Raw genomic sequence first — 13,713 nt, forward strand, 5'->3', positions numbered from 1 at the left:
ATTTGCCAAAACTAATCAAGTCCTCTCCAGCCCCGTGCCCACTGGAAGGGACAAGGAAGCCACAGCCACAGCCCATCCCGTGACCCCCAGCAGATGCAGTGATGGATTTAGGACACACGTAAAGTAAATGCCAGAAAGGTACTCACAAAGCTAGATGTTTTGGCAATAGAGACGCCCAGGAAATACCTCCCAGTTCTGAGCTCAGTGTTCTGTTCACGGGCAGCAGCAACGTCTGTGACCATGAACCTCACAGGCAAGTCCTTGCCTGCAAACCTGCTGTGTGATTTACTTGAAACAAAATATCCTCGGATGTGGGATGCGCATGCAAAGACTCCTCTGCCTGCCTGCCTTCCCTTCCTAAGGCCAGCACCACCCCAGGCTCTTTACAAGCTGCTGTCAAGATGCTAAAGGGGGGATTAATTTCTCACCCAAAGCCAGGAAAGCTGTGCTGCCCAGCTTGCACAGGCCCGGGCAATTCCAGCTGTCCAGGTGGCCAGGCCCAACAGCACTTAGAAGCCGCGTATAGAAGGTCCCCAGGGCAACGAGTGGAGGTGTTACCACCACAATTCAACACCATTTCCTGCTTTCTCTCAGTTCACACCAGGATTCACTTGGACTTGGACAGAGCTCCAGAGAGCACATCCACAGTCACTTTCTTTGCAAAGCTCCTCCCTGGGCCTCAAGGAGCCCGTGTGCACTCTCAGCTCCAGCCCCCTGGCCCCCACTGACCCAGATGGCCAGCAACATCTCCAGAGACATCACACAGCTAGTGGGCCTTGCCCAGAGTGGAAATGAGAAGTGGTAAAAATGGAAGATGGCAATCATTCCTGTCCAAGTACAGGGCAGGGGCTCCCTTTGGGAGGGAAGGGGCCCCAAGGGTGGAGGTGAGTTCTTAATGATGGTGATAGTGGTGGGGTGTCCTGCAATCCACTCCCTGCATCCTGCCTCCTAACTTATGTATACGTTACAATGTTCTTTTGCATGATTCAAATATAGTTTGAATTTTTTAAGATTTTATTTATTTATTCATGAGAGACACACACAGAGAGAGGCAGAGACACAGGCAGAGGGAGAAGCAGGCTCCATGCAGGGAGCCCGATGCAGGACTCAATCCCAGGACCCCAGGATCATGCCTTGGGCCAAAGGCAGGCGCTACACCGCTGAGCAACCCAGGGATCTCCTAGTTTGAGATTTAAGTAAACAGCCCCAATGAGGGATGCCTGGATGGCTCAGCAGTTAAGCGTCTGCCTTTGGCTCAGGGAGTGATCCTGGAGTCCTAGGATCGAGTCCTGCATCGGGCTCCCTGAATAGAGCCTGCTTCTCTCTCTGCCTATGTCTTTGTCTCTCTTTGTCTCTGTGTTTCTCATGAATATTTAAATAAAATAAAGGGATCCCTGGGTGGCGCAGCGGTTTGGCGCCTGCCTTTGGCCCGGGGCGCGATCCTGGAGACCCGGGATCGAATCCCACGTTGGGCTCCTGGTGCATGGAGCCTGCTTCTCCCTCTGCCTATGTCTCTGCCTCTCTCTCTCTCTCTCTCTCTCTCTCTCTGTGACTATCATAAATAAATTTTTTTTAAAAATTTAAAAAAATATATTAAAAAAAAAAAACAAAAAAAAAAAACAAGGGCAGCCCCAGTGGCTCAGCAGTTTAGCGCCGCCTTCAGCCTAGGGTGTGGTCCTGGAGACCCAGGATCGAGTCCTACATCGGACTCCTGGCATGGAGCCTGCTTCTCCCTCTGCCTCTGCCTCTCTGTGTGTGTGTGTGTCTTTCATGATTAAATAAATAAAATCTTTAAAAAAAAAAAAAAAACAGCACCAATGAAATAAAACTTACAGCTACCCATATTTACAAGCTATTGTAGGCTAGTGACTGATGGCAAGATAAGTCTCCCCTCAGGACTTCTCCCCCGATCAGGGGCAATGGCATTCCTAACGTCAAGACTCAAGGCTGTGGCTTCTGGCCATGAGTTGAGAGGACAAGAGTCTGGCATAGGAGGTCAATGGGGTCACCCCCCGGCACCAGCTTGAGGCATCCTGAGGAGGTCTCCTGTGCTCCTTAGGCCCACCTGGGCAGCAGGTTGGCATGGGACCTGCCTTGTGCAGCTGTCCTGGAACCGCCAGCCAGGATCCTCAACAAGGAGCAGAGGAGACCCACGCACAAGGGCCTGCTCACTCGGTCTAAAACCTGGCACCTGTGAGCTCAGCTGCCTAGCTCCCACAGGTGACGGGAGAGGCAGGGAGGAGACATCATGAGAAGGGGGTCAACAGAGGTTCCCCTATATGGGGCAGAAGGCTTGTCCTTCCTGGAGGGCCTGAGGATAGCACTGAAGAAAAGTTAAACTATACTTACACTCTGCCGTTGGTAATGGTGGGAAAGGAAGTACGGCAGAGAAAAATCTCTACCTGAGCTGCTGTGAACAGACCACGGGCATTGGAAAGGGTGCCTTCAGCTATCCAAAAATCTCAGGATACAAAAGACCTTCTCTGAACACTCCGGGAAGCAGAAAAGAGGTTTTGTTTGTTTCTAAACCATTGTTTTGTTTAAAGAGGAAAAAGGACAGAGAATACGTGCAGGAGGGCAGAGACAGGCCCCTCTCCCGGGGACAGAGAGCCAACCCCGCCTTAGCTGGGCCAGCCACCTGCCCTGTCCACCTCCTCATCCATGTCCTGCTGTCACACGTTATCCTGTTGTACTGTACACATTTGTTCCAGATGTGACTTAGGTGCACACAACTTGCATCAGGTTTGTTGTACTTCCTTCTGGTCCTTGCCATCTTAATGTTAAACAAAGACACAGCGTGGCCACAGTGCAGTCAGGACATGTCCACTCTGGCCTGACAGACAGGATACCCAGCACTCCCGAGCCTCGGGCTGGCTTCCCTGGACCTCCTGCTTCACCTGCAATGGCAGCACACCCACCCAGGCATCATCCCAGGCGGGCACATATGGAAGCTTCCCCCATACTATTATATTGATAAGCATCGTTTAATACAGCATAATTATTTCTGCATTTTGAACTGTATCCTCAAAATAAATCCTAGAAATAGGGTTACTGGGTCAAAACATTTTTATACCTCAAAAGACAAGCCTTCAACAAACTCAGACACCACTTAAGGGCTACAGTGAGAAGCCAATTGACCCATCCTAACTGGGTCAAGAGAATGGGGTCCCAGAGTGATCGAAATGGAGAATGGCTGGGGAAAGACTCCCCAATCTCCTAGGGCAACTTAATCTTGTAAATCCACTCTGCGCCTGCCTGTGCCCCTTTCAAAGAAGCAGAGAGAACTGGCCTGGGCTCCATGCTCATCTCTGACATAGGCAGATGACAGTGGGGGCTCAGGAAAATTACGTCCTGCACAGTCACTGTGCTGGAACCAGTCTGGGCCTGACTCCTGAGTGAGGGTGGGGACCCTGGGACCTCAAGGTGTCAAGGAACTGGAAAGCCTCTTGGAGGGGCAGACTGGGAAACAGCCTGGAGGCGGAACTGGTTCAATCAGCCACCAAACACCTGCCGGGTGTGCTTCTCTGCCAGAGAAACTAGAAACAATACTGAAGCTGATGGCCTCTTCGCCCCAAGATAAAGGTTTTACAGAAAAGCCAAAGCAGTAAGATAAGTTAGAAAAGCCACCCACACATGCCTTAACGGTCTTCAAGAAGCACAAAGGCAGACAGTTGGCCAAGAATCAGCCCAGACCCCGCTTCTACCCGCCGAGCCTCCCCTCACAGCCGTGGAGGGCCCTAGGAAAGACTACTTAGTGGGAAAGGGCTCCCTCCTGCTCAACAGCAGATGCATCCACACCATGGGGTTCTAGCCACTCGGGTGGCCTGGACAATCTGGACCACAAGAGATTTCATCACTGATCATCTTCCACACTGATCCGTAGCCGTGGGCGACAGTCAGGCTCCTGACGTTTTCCCCCCACCCACTGGCTAGGGACTGCAGTGGGTCCCACGGCACCTGGCCTAAGGCCTGTTCACTCCCAATTCAGCCTGGGGGCTTCCCTCACAAATAGAGCCAGAACCCGCCAGCCTCCAAGCTCTGAGGCCAGGCTGAGGGTCATCAGTCCCCCTCCACTGCCCCGCCACCCCAAACCTGCAGAAGCCAAGCCCAGTCAGCCTGGTCCTTTCCTGGATCACGTGCATCTCAGCATTCCAGGTAGGAATGACAAAATGCTCCCAGAAACCCACCGCGAAAACAGGGCAAGCCGATGCAATTCACGATGGAGCTCAACTGCCCCTTTACCAGCAATTAAGGCCATAAAGCAGTGCTAATTCTGTATTTTAAAATCCACTTTCTGTTCTAAAGCTCCCAGGGTTCCCCAGACTTCAAAAATTAATTGCTCCATCTGTAAACTTTACTCGTTTCTAAACGCGTTTACAGAACACAAACACAGACAGAGTTGGATGCATTTTCGGGGCACAAAGCGGCTCATCGGAGCAGGAGGCCCGGGGGCCGAGCCCAGGCGCTGGCCAGGAAGGAGTAGGGTGGCGGGGGCAGGCGCAGGGAGCCCTGCACTGCGGCTCGGGCAGCTCGGGCGGCTCACGACTTGCAGCAAACTGCCTGCCGACCTCACGGGCCCACATTCCTCACCAGCACGAGACTCTGCTGAGAAATGCACTCCGGCACGCCTGGGGGAAGGAATTTCCACAGGGCCTCAGAGGCAGAGACCTGACCCCAACTAGTGGAATGTCCGACCCCGTCGGACCCGGGTCGCGCCTGCTCCTGCCCATGGACAGGACAGGTTCCCGACATTCCTGGAAAAGGAGGCTACGCTGCTCTGACCCGACACTCCCTCAGGGTGACAAACGACAGAGGTCAGGGACAAGTAAACACACGTGGCCTGGAAAGACCAGGAATGACGTGGCCCCCGAGGGCGCTGGCACTGGGAATGCCCCTGCCTTCTGGGGAGCACACAACCAAGCTTCAGAACCGGCATGTCCTCACTTCAGACAACTTTAGCAGCAAACAGGGGACTTGGCAGGGCACAAGCATCTTCTGCCCACCACCTTGCCTCCCTGAGTGTCCCTGCCTTTCAGACAGGGCCCTGCGGGTTAGCCTGGGAGCAGCAGAGAGCCATTCCCTCGCAGGGTGACCACAGCAATGCCAAACCTACAGAGCAGTAGTAGGCCCTGCCACCACCTGAGTCACATGCATCAGGGCGGGCACAGAGTTGCTGGGGATGCTGTCCCCAGAAGGTGACTGAGGCACAGGAGGCAGGTGCCATGGCTGCTACTTTAGACAGCACAGTCCACTCAGATAGGAAAGTGACAGACTTAAAGGTCACAAAGCCAGTGAGTCAAAAGGCCACAGTGTGAGCCCAGCTCATGGGATCCGAGGCAGTAAGGTAAGGCGGACCTCAGCAGGATGCCACAAGGACCAAAGCAAGCTGTTGCCACTCTGTGTAGGACACCACGAAAAGTGGAGTGTGGGTACTGCCCTAGCCCAACCCCCAGGGGCCACGAGACCTTGCAGGCGGCTTCCAGACAGAACAGAAAATCAGAAGAGCTGACAGCTCCTGGGAAGGGCCCGCCCCGCCTGATGCCAGGCCAGGGAAAGTAGGCAGCAGAGGTGTGGCTTGGTGCACAGCACAGACAGGAAGAATCAAAGGGCAGTCCCACCACAGAGGCCAAGCGGCCTAGCTCCTGCCCTAATGCTGTCCATCCTGCAGTCTGACCGAGGCCTAGATGAGGGCAGCCCTGGCTCACTCGGTCAGGACAGGATGACTCCACATTTCTAGAGAGAAAGCAAATGGGTCAGACAGAGGCTGGCTCTGGGTCGGGCGTCTGAGGCCAGGAGGGATGTGGGGACAAACACCTGACCCAATGAACTTAAGGTGTTTTCACAGTGGGTGTGGAGCAGGAGGGCAGCAGGAAGAAAGCTTCATTTTGCTCCCCAGAGGGGCCCCAAGAGCTTTCAAACCCACAGGTGTCACTGCCCCATGGCACCGTCCCAGCTCTAGACAATAGGAACACCAGAGGGACCCAAAGTGGGGGCACATGCAGGAGAAGCAACCCCCCCCCCAAAATCTAGCAAAGGTGATGCCAGGGGTCAGAGAAGGGCCCAAATGTTTAACCTCTCAAACTTGAAAGAGCAAAGAACAGAAAACAAGAGAGCACGAGCACCTTTCAGGATACCGTGCCTGGTAGACACACGTTGCCACCACCATTAGGACCTTCTCCAGAGCCATCACCAACTCCCTTCCCCACTGAGGAAACCTACCTAAGACCAGCCACTTCCTGAGAGGCAGGGCTGGGCTGTAAATCCCACAAGGGGCACCAAAACACCTTGGGAACACAGCCACTTGTAGGTCAGACACACGAACCAGGAGGAAGGTGCTGGGCCTGAAGAAAGACACCACTCCCCTGGGGACAGGACTGCAGATGTCATAGTGGCCCTGTGGCTGAGTCACCGCTGAGTCATGGAGCAACCAGACTTCAACACTCACACTCACACACTCCGGGCAGAGGAGTGGCACAAAAGCCTAGGGCCGGGGACTCCTCTTGCTCCATAATTTCTAAGCCAGAGGCAGGAAAGGAGATAAGAAAAAAGAAAGGCCTCCGAAAAGTAAGGACAGATTCCAGCCTTTCCCTTTTCCCTCTCCGAGGTGGGAGACAAGCCCTCGGGAGAGAAACCAGGGCACTACACTGGACACGCAGGCTGCTTTGAGCCACGGCGCCATCTGCTGGACCCTTGCAGAAAAGCAACCGGGGCCCTGCTCAGGCAGCAAGGAGGGGCTGGAAGGCCAGCAGAGCCACCCTGCGCCGCTCCCCAGCCAAGAGAGACCTCTACAGGCCGTGCTGGATGGCCCAGACTCCCAGCCGGGGCCATGCTCCAGACAACCGCAGGCAGCAGAGGCCACTAGGGGGGTATCCACAGATGGGGCACCAGTGCCTCTCCCATCACTAGGCTGCATCTCAGCCCTGCCCCCAGCAGCATGGCTGGAGAAGGGCTTCCAGTAGACCTGGATCAGAATGCAGCCTGGACAAGCACAGAAGATTCTTCAGCCCTATGAGCCTACCTCAGGACTTGGGGGCTCAGGGTGAGATGGCCACAGGGTTCTGGAGAGTCCCACGCAGCACCTAGCACAGCCCTCTAGAGGGGGGATGCTCTTCTTCCTTCTGGACACAAACTCCAATTCTGCCCCTGCTGGGGTCCAGCCTGCACTACTCAGCTGCAGCACCTCCCAGAGCCTCCGTTTCCCCATCTATATATTAGGTCTGACGGCATGTATCTCCCAAGAGTTCTGGGAGGCTTGAACAACAGAGGAATAACTCAGAGTGCTGGCACAAAAGGAGTACTTGCGAACAGGGTGACAGCACAGCCTCCAGCATCTAAGATGGGGACCCAGAACAGAGGCTCAAAGGAGGTTTGCTGGAGGAGCATACAAGGGCAGCCACACGCACAGGATTCTCAGCACTGTGGGCTGGAGGATGCCCTTAATGCCCCTGAGCCAGCACCAGGCACCCAATGGGCCACACCACGGCCAGAGCCTGTGCCAGATGCCAGGACACAGGGACACAGGGACTGGTGCAGCTTCTGCCCAAGAAATCCACTGAACCAAGGCCAGCTCCAGGTCTGGTCTCAGGTGCCACACTCCAGGCGGCAGCCATGACCACTGCCCATGGGGGCTGCCAGTGACCCCAACCCTGCACCAGTTTTGTGCTCATAGTACAAAGATGCACCAGGAAAGCAGAGCTATCACATGCCAGTCCTCAAACCTCATTACCTGACAGGGCTGCAAAGAACATGATCGTGTGTGCTACGCTCACTAAGAAAGAGGCAGATGGGTATAGTCCGAGAGGTCAGGGGAGGGAGCTCACAGCCTAGTAGGGGCTGCACCTGAGCAGGCCACTAAGATGAGCTGTGAGGATGCAAACAGGCTACTGGCATAAAAGGTATACAGACAGGGACGTTGTAAACAGAACCAAAAGTGAAAAAGAGAAGCTTAGAGCAGGGACTGGCATCTCAGTGCCAAGTCTGATCAGCTGGCCTGGAGCACTGTGTTGAGAAGGATTTTGAGGATCAGAATTAGCTTCATCAGCTAGTGATGCCTACATGGGGAAGGAAACGTCCAGACCCTCTCTTGTCAAAAGCACAATCTCTGAACTGTGTGGTCACTTCAGACATTCTCCGTTGCTGAGAAGGTTCTTATGTACACGGTGGGAAAACCCGCGACACCCAAAGCTGGTTGCTGTCTCTGCAGGCCTAGGAAGTGAGGAACCACTGGCTCTCAGCACCAGGAGGGAGCCAATAGGCCAGTCCAAGCCCCTCTGGGCAGAACACGTCCAGCAGGGAAGGTGTCAGCTTCTCAAAGCTGGAGCCCCCGGGAACGTGGTGACCTACTTCAAAGTCAGTGAGGGTGATAAGGGTACCGACAACTCTTCCCAGTGGCTCATAGGTCCTTAAAAAGGGGGCGGGGGGGAGAATCTTAGCATCAATCCACAGAAACAGAAAATGGAATAGAGGCCCCCAGGGGCTGGGGGACGGGGGAAGGGGGAGTCAATGTTTCACGGGGACAGTTTCAGTCTGGGAAGATGCAAGAATCTGGAGCTCAACAGTGCTGATGGCCACACAATAACATGAATGTGCTCAAAGCCACTAACACTGCACTGACCTCGGAAATACTGTGCACCCCTTTCCAGACGACTGTACTACCAAGTACCTCAGTGCAGCAAGTGTCACAATATTGCAAGCCACATGATCACAATACATGCTTGGCTTCCCAGCATGTAAAAGTTATCTTTATACCGTAGCCTGGTGAGTGTGCAATGGCATTATGTCTAAAAAACGATGTACATGCCTTAATTTTTCTTTTTATTTTATTTATGATAGTCATACAGAGAGAGAGAGAGAGAGAGGCAGAGACAGAGGCAGAGGGAGAAGCAGGCTCCATGCACAGGGAGCCCGACGTGGGATTCGATCCCAGGTCTCCAGGATCGCGCCCTGGGCCAAAGGCAGGCACCAAACCGCTGCGCCACCCAGGGATCCCTGTACATGCCTTAATTAAAAAATACTTTATTGCAAGGCACCTGGTGGATCAGTTGTTTAAGTGTCTGCCTTTAGCTCAGGTCATGATCCCGGAATCCCTGGATCAAGCTCCAGGTCAGGCTCCCAGGGAGCCTGTTTCTCCCTCTGCCCATCCTCCTGCTCATGCTCTCTCTTGCTCTCTCTTGCAAATAAATAAAATCTTAAAAAAAAAATACTTTATTGCTAAAAAATGCTAACCACTAAGTGAGTTTCCACAGAGTCCTAACTACTGATCATGGGTCACCAGAAGAAACATAACAATGAAAAAGTTTGAAATGTTGCAAGAACTGCCAAAATGTGACACAGAGACACATAGCAAAGCCATTGGAAAAAGGACACTAAACTTGATGCAAGGTTGTCACAAACCTTCAATTTGTAAAAAAACAAAACACAGCATCTAAGAATAAAGTACAACAGAGTCAGGTATGCCTCTATACTTTAAAATGGTCAAAACTGGGCAGCCCGGATGGCTCAGCAGTTTAGTGCCACCTTCGGCCCAGAGCATGATCCTGGAGACCCAGGATCGAGTCCCGCATCGGGCTCCCTGCATGGAGCCTGCTTCTCCCTTTCCCTCTGCCCCTCCCCCTTCTTGTGTTCAAGTGCTCTGTCAGATAAATAGTTTAAAAAAAAAAATTTCTCTCTTATTTAAAAAAAAAAAAAAGGAAAAGGAAAAGGAAAAGGAAAAGGAAAAGAAAAAGAAAAAGAAAAAGAAAAAGAAAAAGAAAAAGAAAAAGAAAAAGAAAGAAACATCTTTGCATCTCAAAGAGCTTCAGCCCAGGGGAGGAAGGTAGAGAACGCCAATCTAGAAGATCTCTTCTCACGCAGGCTGCAGAGAAGGCCCACTGCCCATCAACCTGCATGATGGTTCCCGCCTGATAAGCTGCCTTAAGGTCAAGCTAAAACAGGTGAGTAATCTGATATTGATCATTTAAGCCTTCAAAACCACCCCTTGCCTGGCTTCCCCAGTGTGAGCTGGAAGCTCAGGAATCCCAAGAGTCTGCATTTGATACTCACCACTGTCACACAGTCTCGAGGAGTGGGAGGATCCGTGGGGTGCTGCAGAGGTGCACACAGGCCACACAGTCCACACAAGCCGTGGCATCTGGAGTGTTTCACCAATGGGGAGCCTATGAACACCACCTCCCACAAACCTCAGGCTGACCCAAGCTCACCATTTCCTGTTGGAGGGGACAATAAGTGCTTACCTGGCCAAAGGTATATTTGGCCACTTGTTTAGTTAACACAACCCCCCAAGTGCGATCTGGGTTTGCAGAAGTCTATGAGCCTTTAGCAGATAAGTGAAGCACTCAGGTTGACACGTGGCAGTCCCTGAGGCAGTTCCTCAGAGCCATCACTCAAAGCCCATTTGGCTGTATTTTGCACACAAACCAACCAGCTTTGATATCTGAGTTCTTAAAACAGGGTAAAGGACACGTGGCAGGTTTAAAGGAAGTTTTGGGTTTACAGGGGCAGTGGAGGAGGTATTAAACTCATGATAGCAATCTGAAGCAATGGTGAACACAACAGGCAGGAAAAACCAGGAGGAAAAGAAATAGCTCCAGGATAGCTGATATGGTGTGCCCACTGACTAGGAGCATCAGCCCAGACTCTCACCACTGAGCACACCAATGAGCATACAGCGAAGGCACACTGGTCCCGAGCTTTCCTCTTCCCCTCCCCAAAGAAAACCAACAGAAAAGTAAGGGATCTGCAGAGCCAATCACAGACAAGGATATGGCCTGGTGATAAACTCACCAGACAATGCTCGGTGGGAACAAACAAGACCCAAGTGTGGGCCACAGGAGGGCCATCCTCACCCAGGAGACCAGGAAAATGTGAAAGTCCAACAATATCAAGGATTGGGACAAGGACGTGGGGCAGGAACTCTCACACCCTACTAGGGGAAGCGGGTCTTGGGAGAATTGCTTTGGAGAGCATTTTGGCATCTTCTTGAATACACACTGAATGAATGCGTTCACTTCTAGGAATCTGTGTATCTGCACATGGGGAAACCTATATGAGGATGTTCATGAGGATAGAGGAAACATGGGAAACAACCCGAATACCCATCAGCACAACAGAAATACAAAATGTAACAAATCCATCTGAAGGACTGGCACACACAGCCCTCAGCAGGAATGAAGTGGCCCCAGTGAATAGCAACAACAAATCTCAAACCCACGTCAGATGAAAAGCACAGGTCGAAGAGAAAAAAAAAAAAAAAAGCACACGCCACAGAGCCATGCACAGTATTAGACATCTGTGGACATGACAAATGCCCAGAAACAAAGCCCCCTGGGGATGTACTTCGGGGGATGCCTGGGGATGTATTTCGGGGATTTGAAAAGCAAACTCATACTAGAGGATTCAGCAAGTCAGAGCAGCTTCCCTTTAATCAATACATCATAATCTTTAATTTCTTCTTTTTTTTTTTAGGCTTCTTTTAGTACTTCTAAGGGAATGCAGAAAAAGCCAGACCTGAGGTTGCATGTTGATGGTGGGCGCCAGGGGTTGGGCAGGGGCTGGGCAGGGGCTGGGTGGTCAGTGCTAATGCAGCAGAACCTCCATTTGGGAAAACGAAGCCTGTGGGTAGAGGGCAGGGGGCTGCACAACAGTGGGCATGTGCTCACTGCCTGTACTGCACACTTAGAACCAGTTAAAATGGGAATTGTGTTATGTGTATTTTACCACCATGGAAAAAGAATGCAAGGCTGTAAAAAGAATGAGTAAGACCTGTAGGAACGAAATTCCTACGTATTATCATGCAAAAAAAGCAAAAGCACATATAAGAAAGAAGGGGATAGGAGAAAATACTGTTTATTTGTGCAAAAAATATGGAAAGAATAACCAAGAAGTGATGAGACCAGTTGTCTGGGGGGGGTGGTCTCGAGGTAGAGGCAGGGAGGAGTGGATGGCACTTCTCCAAGCACACCGTTTGATAGAGCTCTGACCCTGAGAGCCACTGTGAGGCTTCACGTACCAAAACACCAGACAAATAAAATCTACCAGGATGTAGTGCAACTGCAAAATGTGTTATAATGCAGGAATAAAGGAAGCCTGACTGCATTACAAATGAGCAACATGACCACAATGAAGGGGATGGGAAGCAAAAAGCAATTCTGAGTAACTCTGGAAGACAGGGTACCACAAGGATCAGACAAGAGTGTGAACACATATTATCCTCCAGGCAGTGAGCTGGCGATTCTAAAACTGACTTAGGTGTGCACACTAGGATGGAATGAACCAGCAAACACACTGTGGATGGCAAGAGCCAACAGGGAGGGATGTCATAAAGAAGGAGAGGGGGTCTGCAGGAAACCTGGGATATGAGCTGGGGATGAGAGGGCATCAGTATGAACTCGTTTGTAACATAGATGCCAATGGGTGATATTGAAACACAGGTGTGTGTGTGGGGGGGTGTGTGTGTGCCTGTGTATTCACACACATGAATTTCCTACTCTGTCCATGAGGTGGCCTGGAAGCAAGGACACCCCAGCAGCAGTGAGCACACCCAGCATCCAACCTTGGTTTCTAATTCCACCCTCCAATAAAAGGAGCCAGGTTCCATGAAGAAATAGTTTATTCCAGGGCTGGGCCTGGAATGTCTGCTAGTGACAGAAAGTAAGAAGTGCTCAAAAAAGGAAGGGGTATGTTGCAAGAGCATAGGACCCAGTCTGAAAGAACACCCCCCATGGCCAAAACTGACCAATCTGTGTAACCACATGAATAATGTGAGCATGATGAAAACCCCTGAATAAGTAAATATCCATGAGTCTGTACTCTTATAAAGAAATACTAAAGAAAAAAAAAGAAATACTAAATAAGCAAATGTGGAGAAGGGACAGATTCTTTCTCACAGCACAGTTCCCATTAATAAATCTAGGAAGAATGAAGGAAACTGAAAATTGTCATTAGCCAAACATCAAATTAATAATCGTCACTGGCAAGATCCATCCATGGACCCCTAAAATCAGTAGGCAAAACTCTCACAGAAAACAAGATTGCAGACTCTCAAGATGCTTGTTAATTAGAAAGGGAGTAATGGGGGCACCTGGGTGGCTCTGTCAGTCGGGCATCCAACTCTTGGTTTCATGATCTTACAGTCATGGGATGGAGCCCTACGTTAGGTTCTGTGCTCAGTGGGGAGTTGGCTTCAGATTCTCTTCCTCCCCCTTCCGCTCACTCTTTCCCTCTGTGTCTAATAAAGAAATAAAATCTTACCCCCAAAAAAGGAGGGGAATAATGTGACCTTACATCTGAGAAGCCTGCAGACACCAGTAAGAAGACATGACAACACCATGTGTGCCCGGCACAGCACACTAAGGACATGGTGTCACCTCTGTGGATTTCTGGCCCAAACTCATGGACATTCTACCAAATACCTAGCCAGTGCTCTTCAAAAGTGTCAAGGTCATGAAAAAGCAGGAAAAACAGGACTGTCACAGACCCAAGAAGGCTACAGGCAGGTGACAACTAACATGATGAGGCGTTCTGCATCAAATCCTGGGGACAGAAAAGGTCCAGGGAGGGCACTGAGGACAGACGAGTGTCTGCAGGCTGACTGCAGTGCGCACTGTTACCCCTCACCCAGAGAACAGCACCGTGGGGACATGGGGCGTTCTTCTTCAGAGCTTCAACTACATAGACATTAAACGTGTCGCAGAGGGAGTGCCCAGGAGGCAAGGC

At 51.4% G+C, this 13,713-nt stretch overlaps 1 protein-coding gene and 1 long non-coding RNA gene across 9 annotated transcripts in view; one reads left to right on the top strand and one right to left on the bottom strand.

Moving 5' to 3' along the window:
- The window catches only part of FBXL18 (F-box and leucine rich repeat protein 18), a 66,334-nt gene that overhangs the window by 26,636 nt on the left and 25,985 nt on the right, over positions 1-13,713 (bottom strand). For 3 of the 8 annotated variants that reach the window (XM_072836888.1, XM_072836881.1, XM_072836883.1), the window contains one exon: positions 10,042-10,129. The exons of 4 other annotated variants lie outside the window; for them this stretch is intronic. In XM_072836888.1, coding sequence (XP_072692989.1) covers positions 10,042-10,129 — 88 coding nt within the window. Of the gene's footprint in view, positions 1-10,041; positions 10,206-13,713 lie in introns of those variants that run through there. One more of the 8 variants, XM_072836885.1, reaches the window with a different exon arrangement.
- On the top strand, positions 8,464-11,303 carry LOC140638846 (uncharacterized). The gene is made up of 2 exons (XR_012035805.1): positions 8,464-9,932; positions 11,013-11,303. It is a non-coding gene; the product is annotated as an uncharacterized lncRNA (long non-coding RNA).

The sequence above is a fragment of the Canis lupus genome, chromosome 8 (genome assembly GCF_048164855.1).
Source record: "Canis lupus baileyi chromosome 8, mCanLup2.hap1, whole genome shotgun sequence".
NCBI lineage: Eukaryota > Metazoa > Chordata > Mammalia > Carnivora > Canidae > Canis > Canis lupus.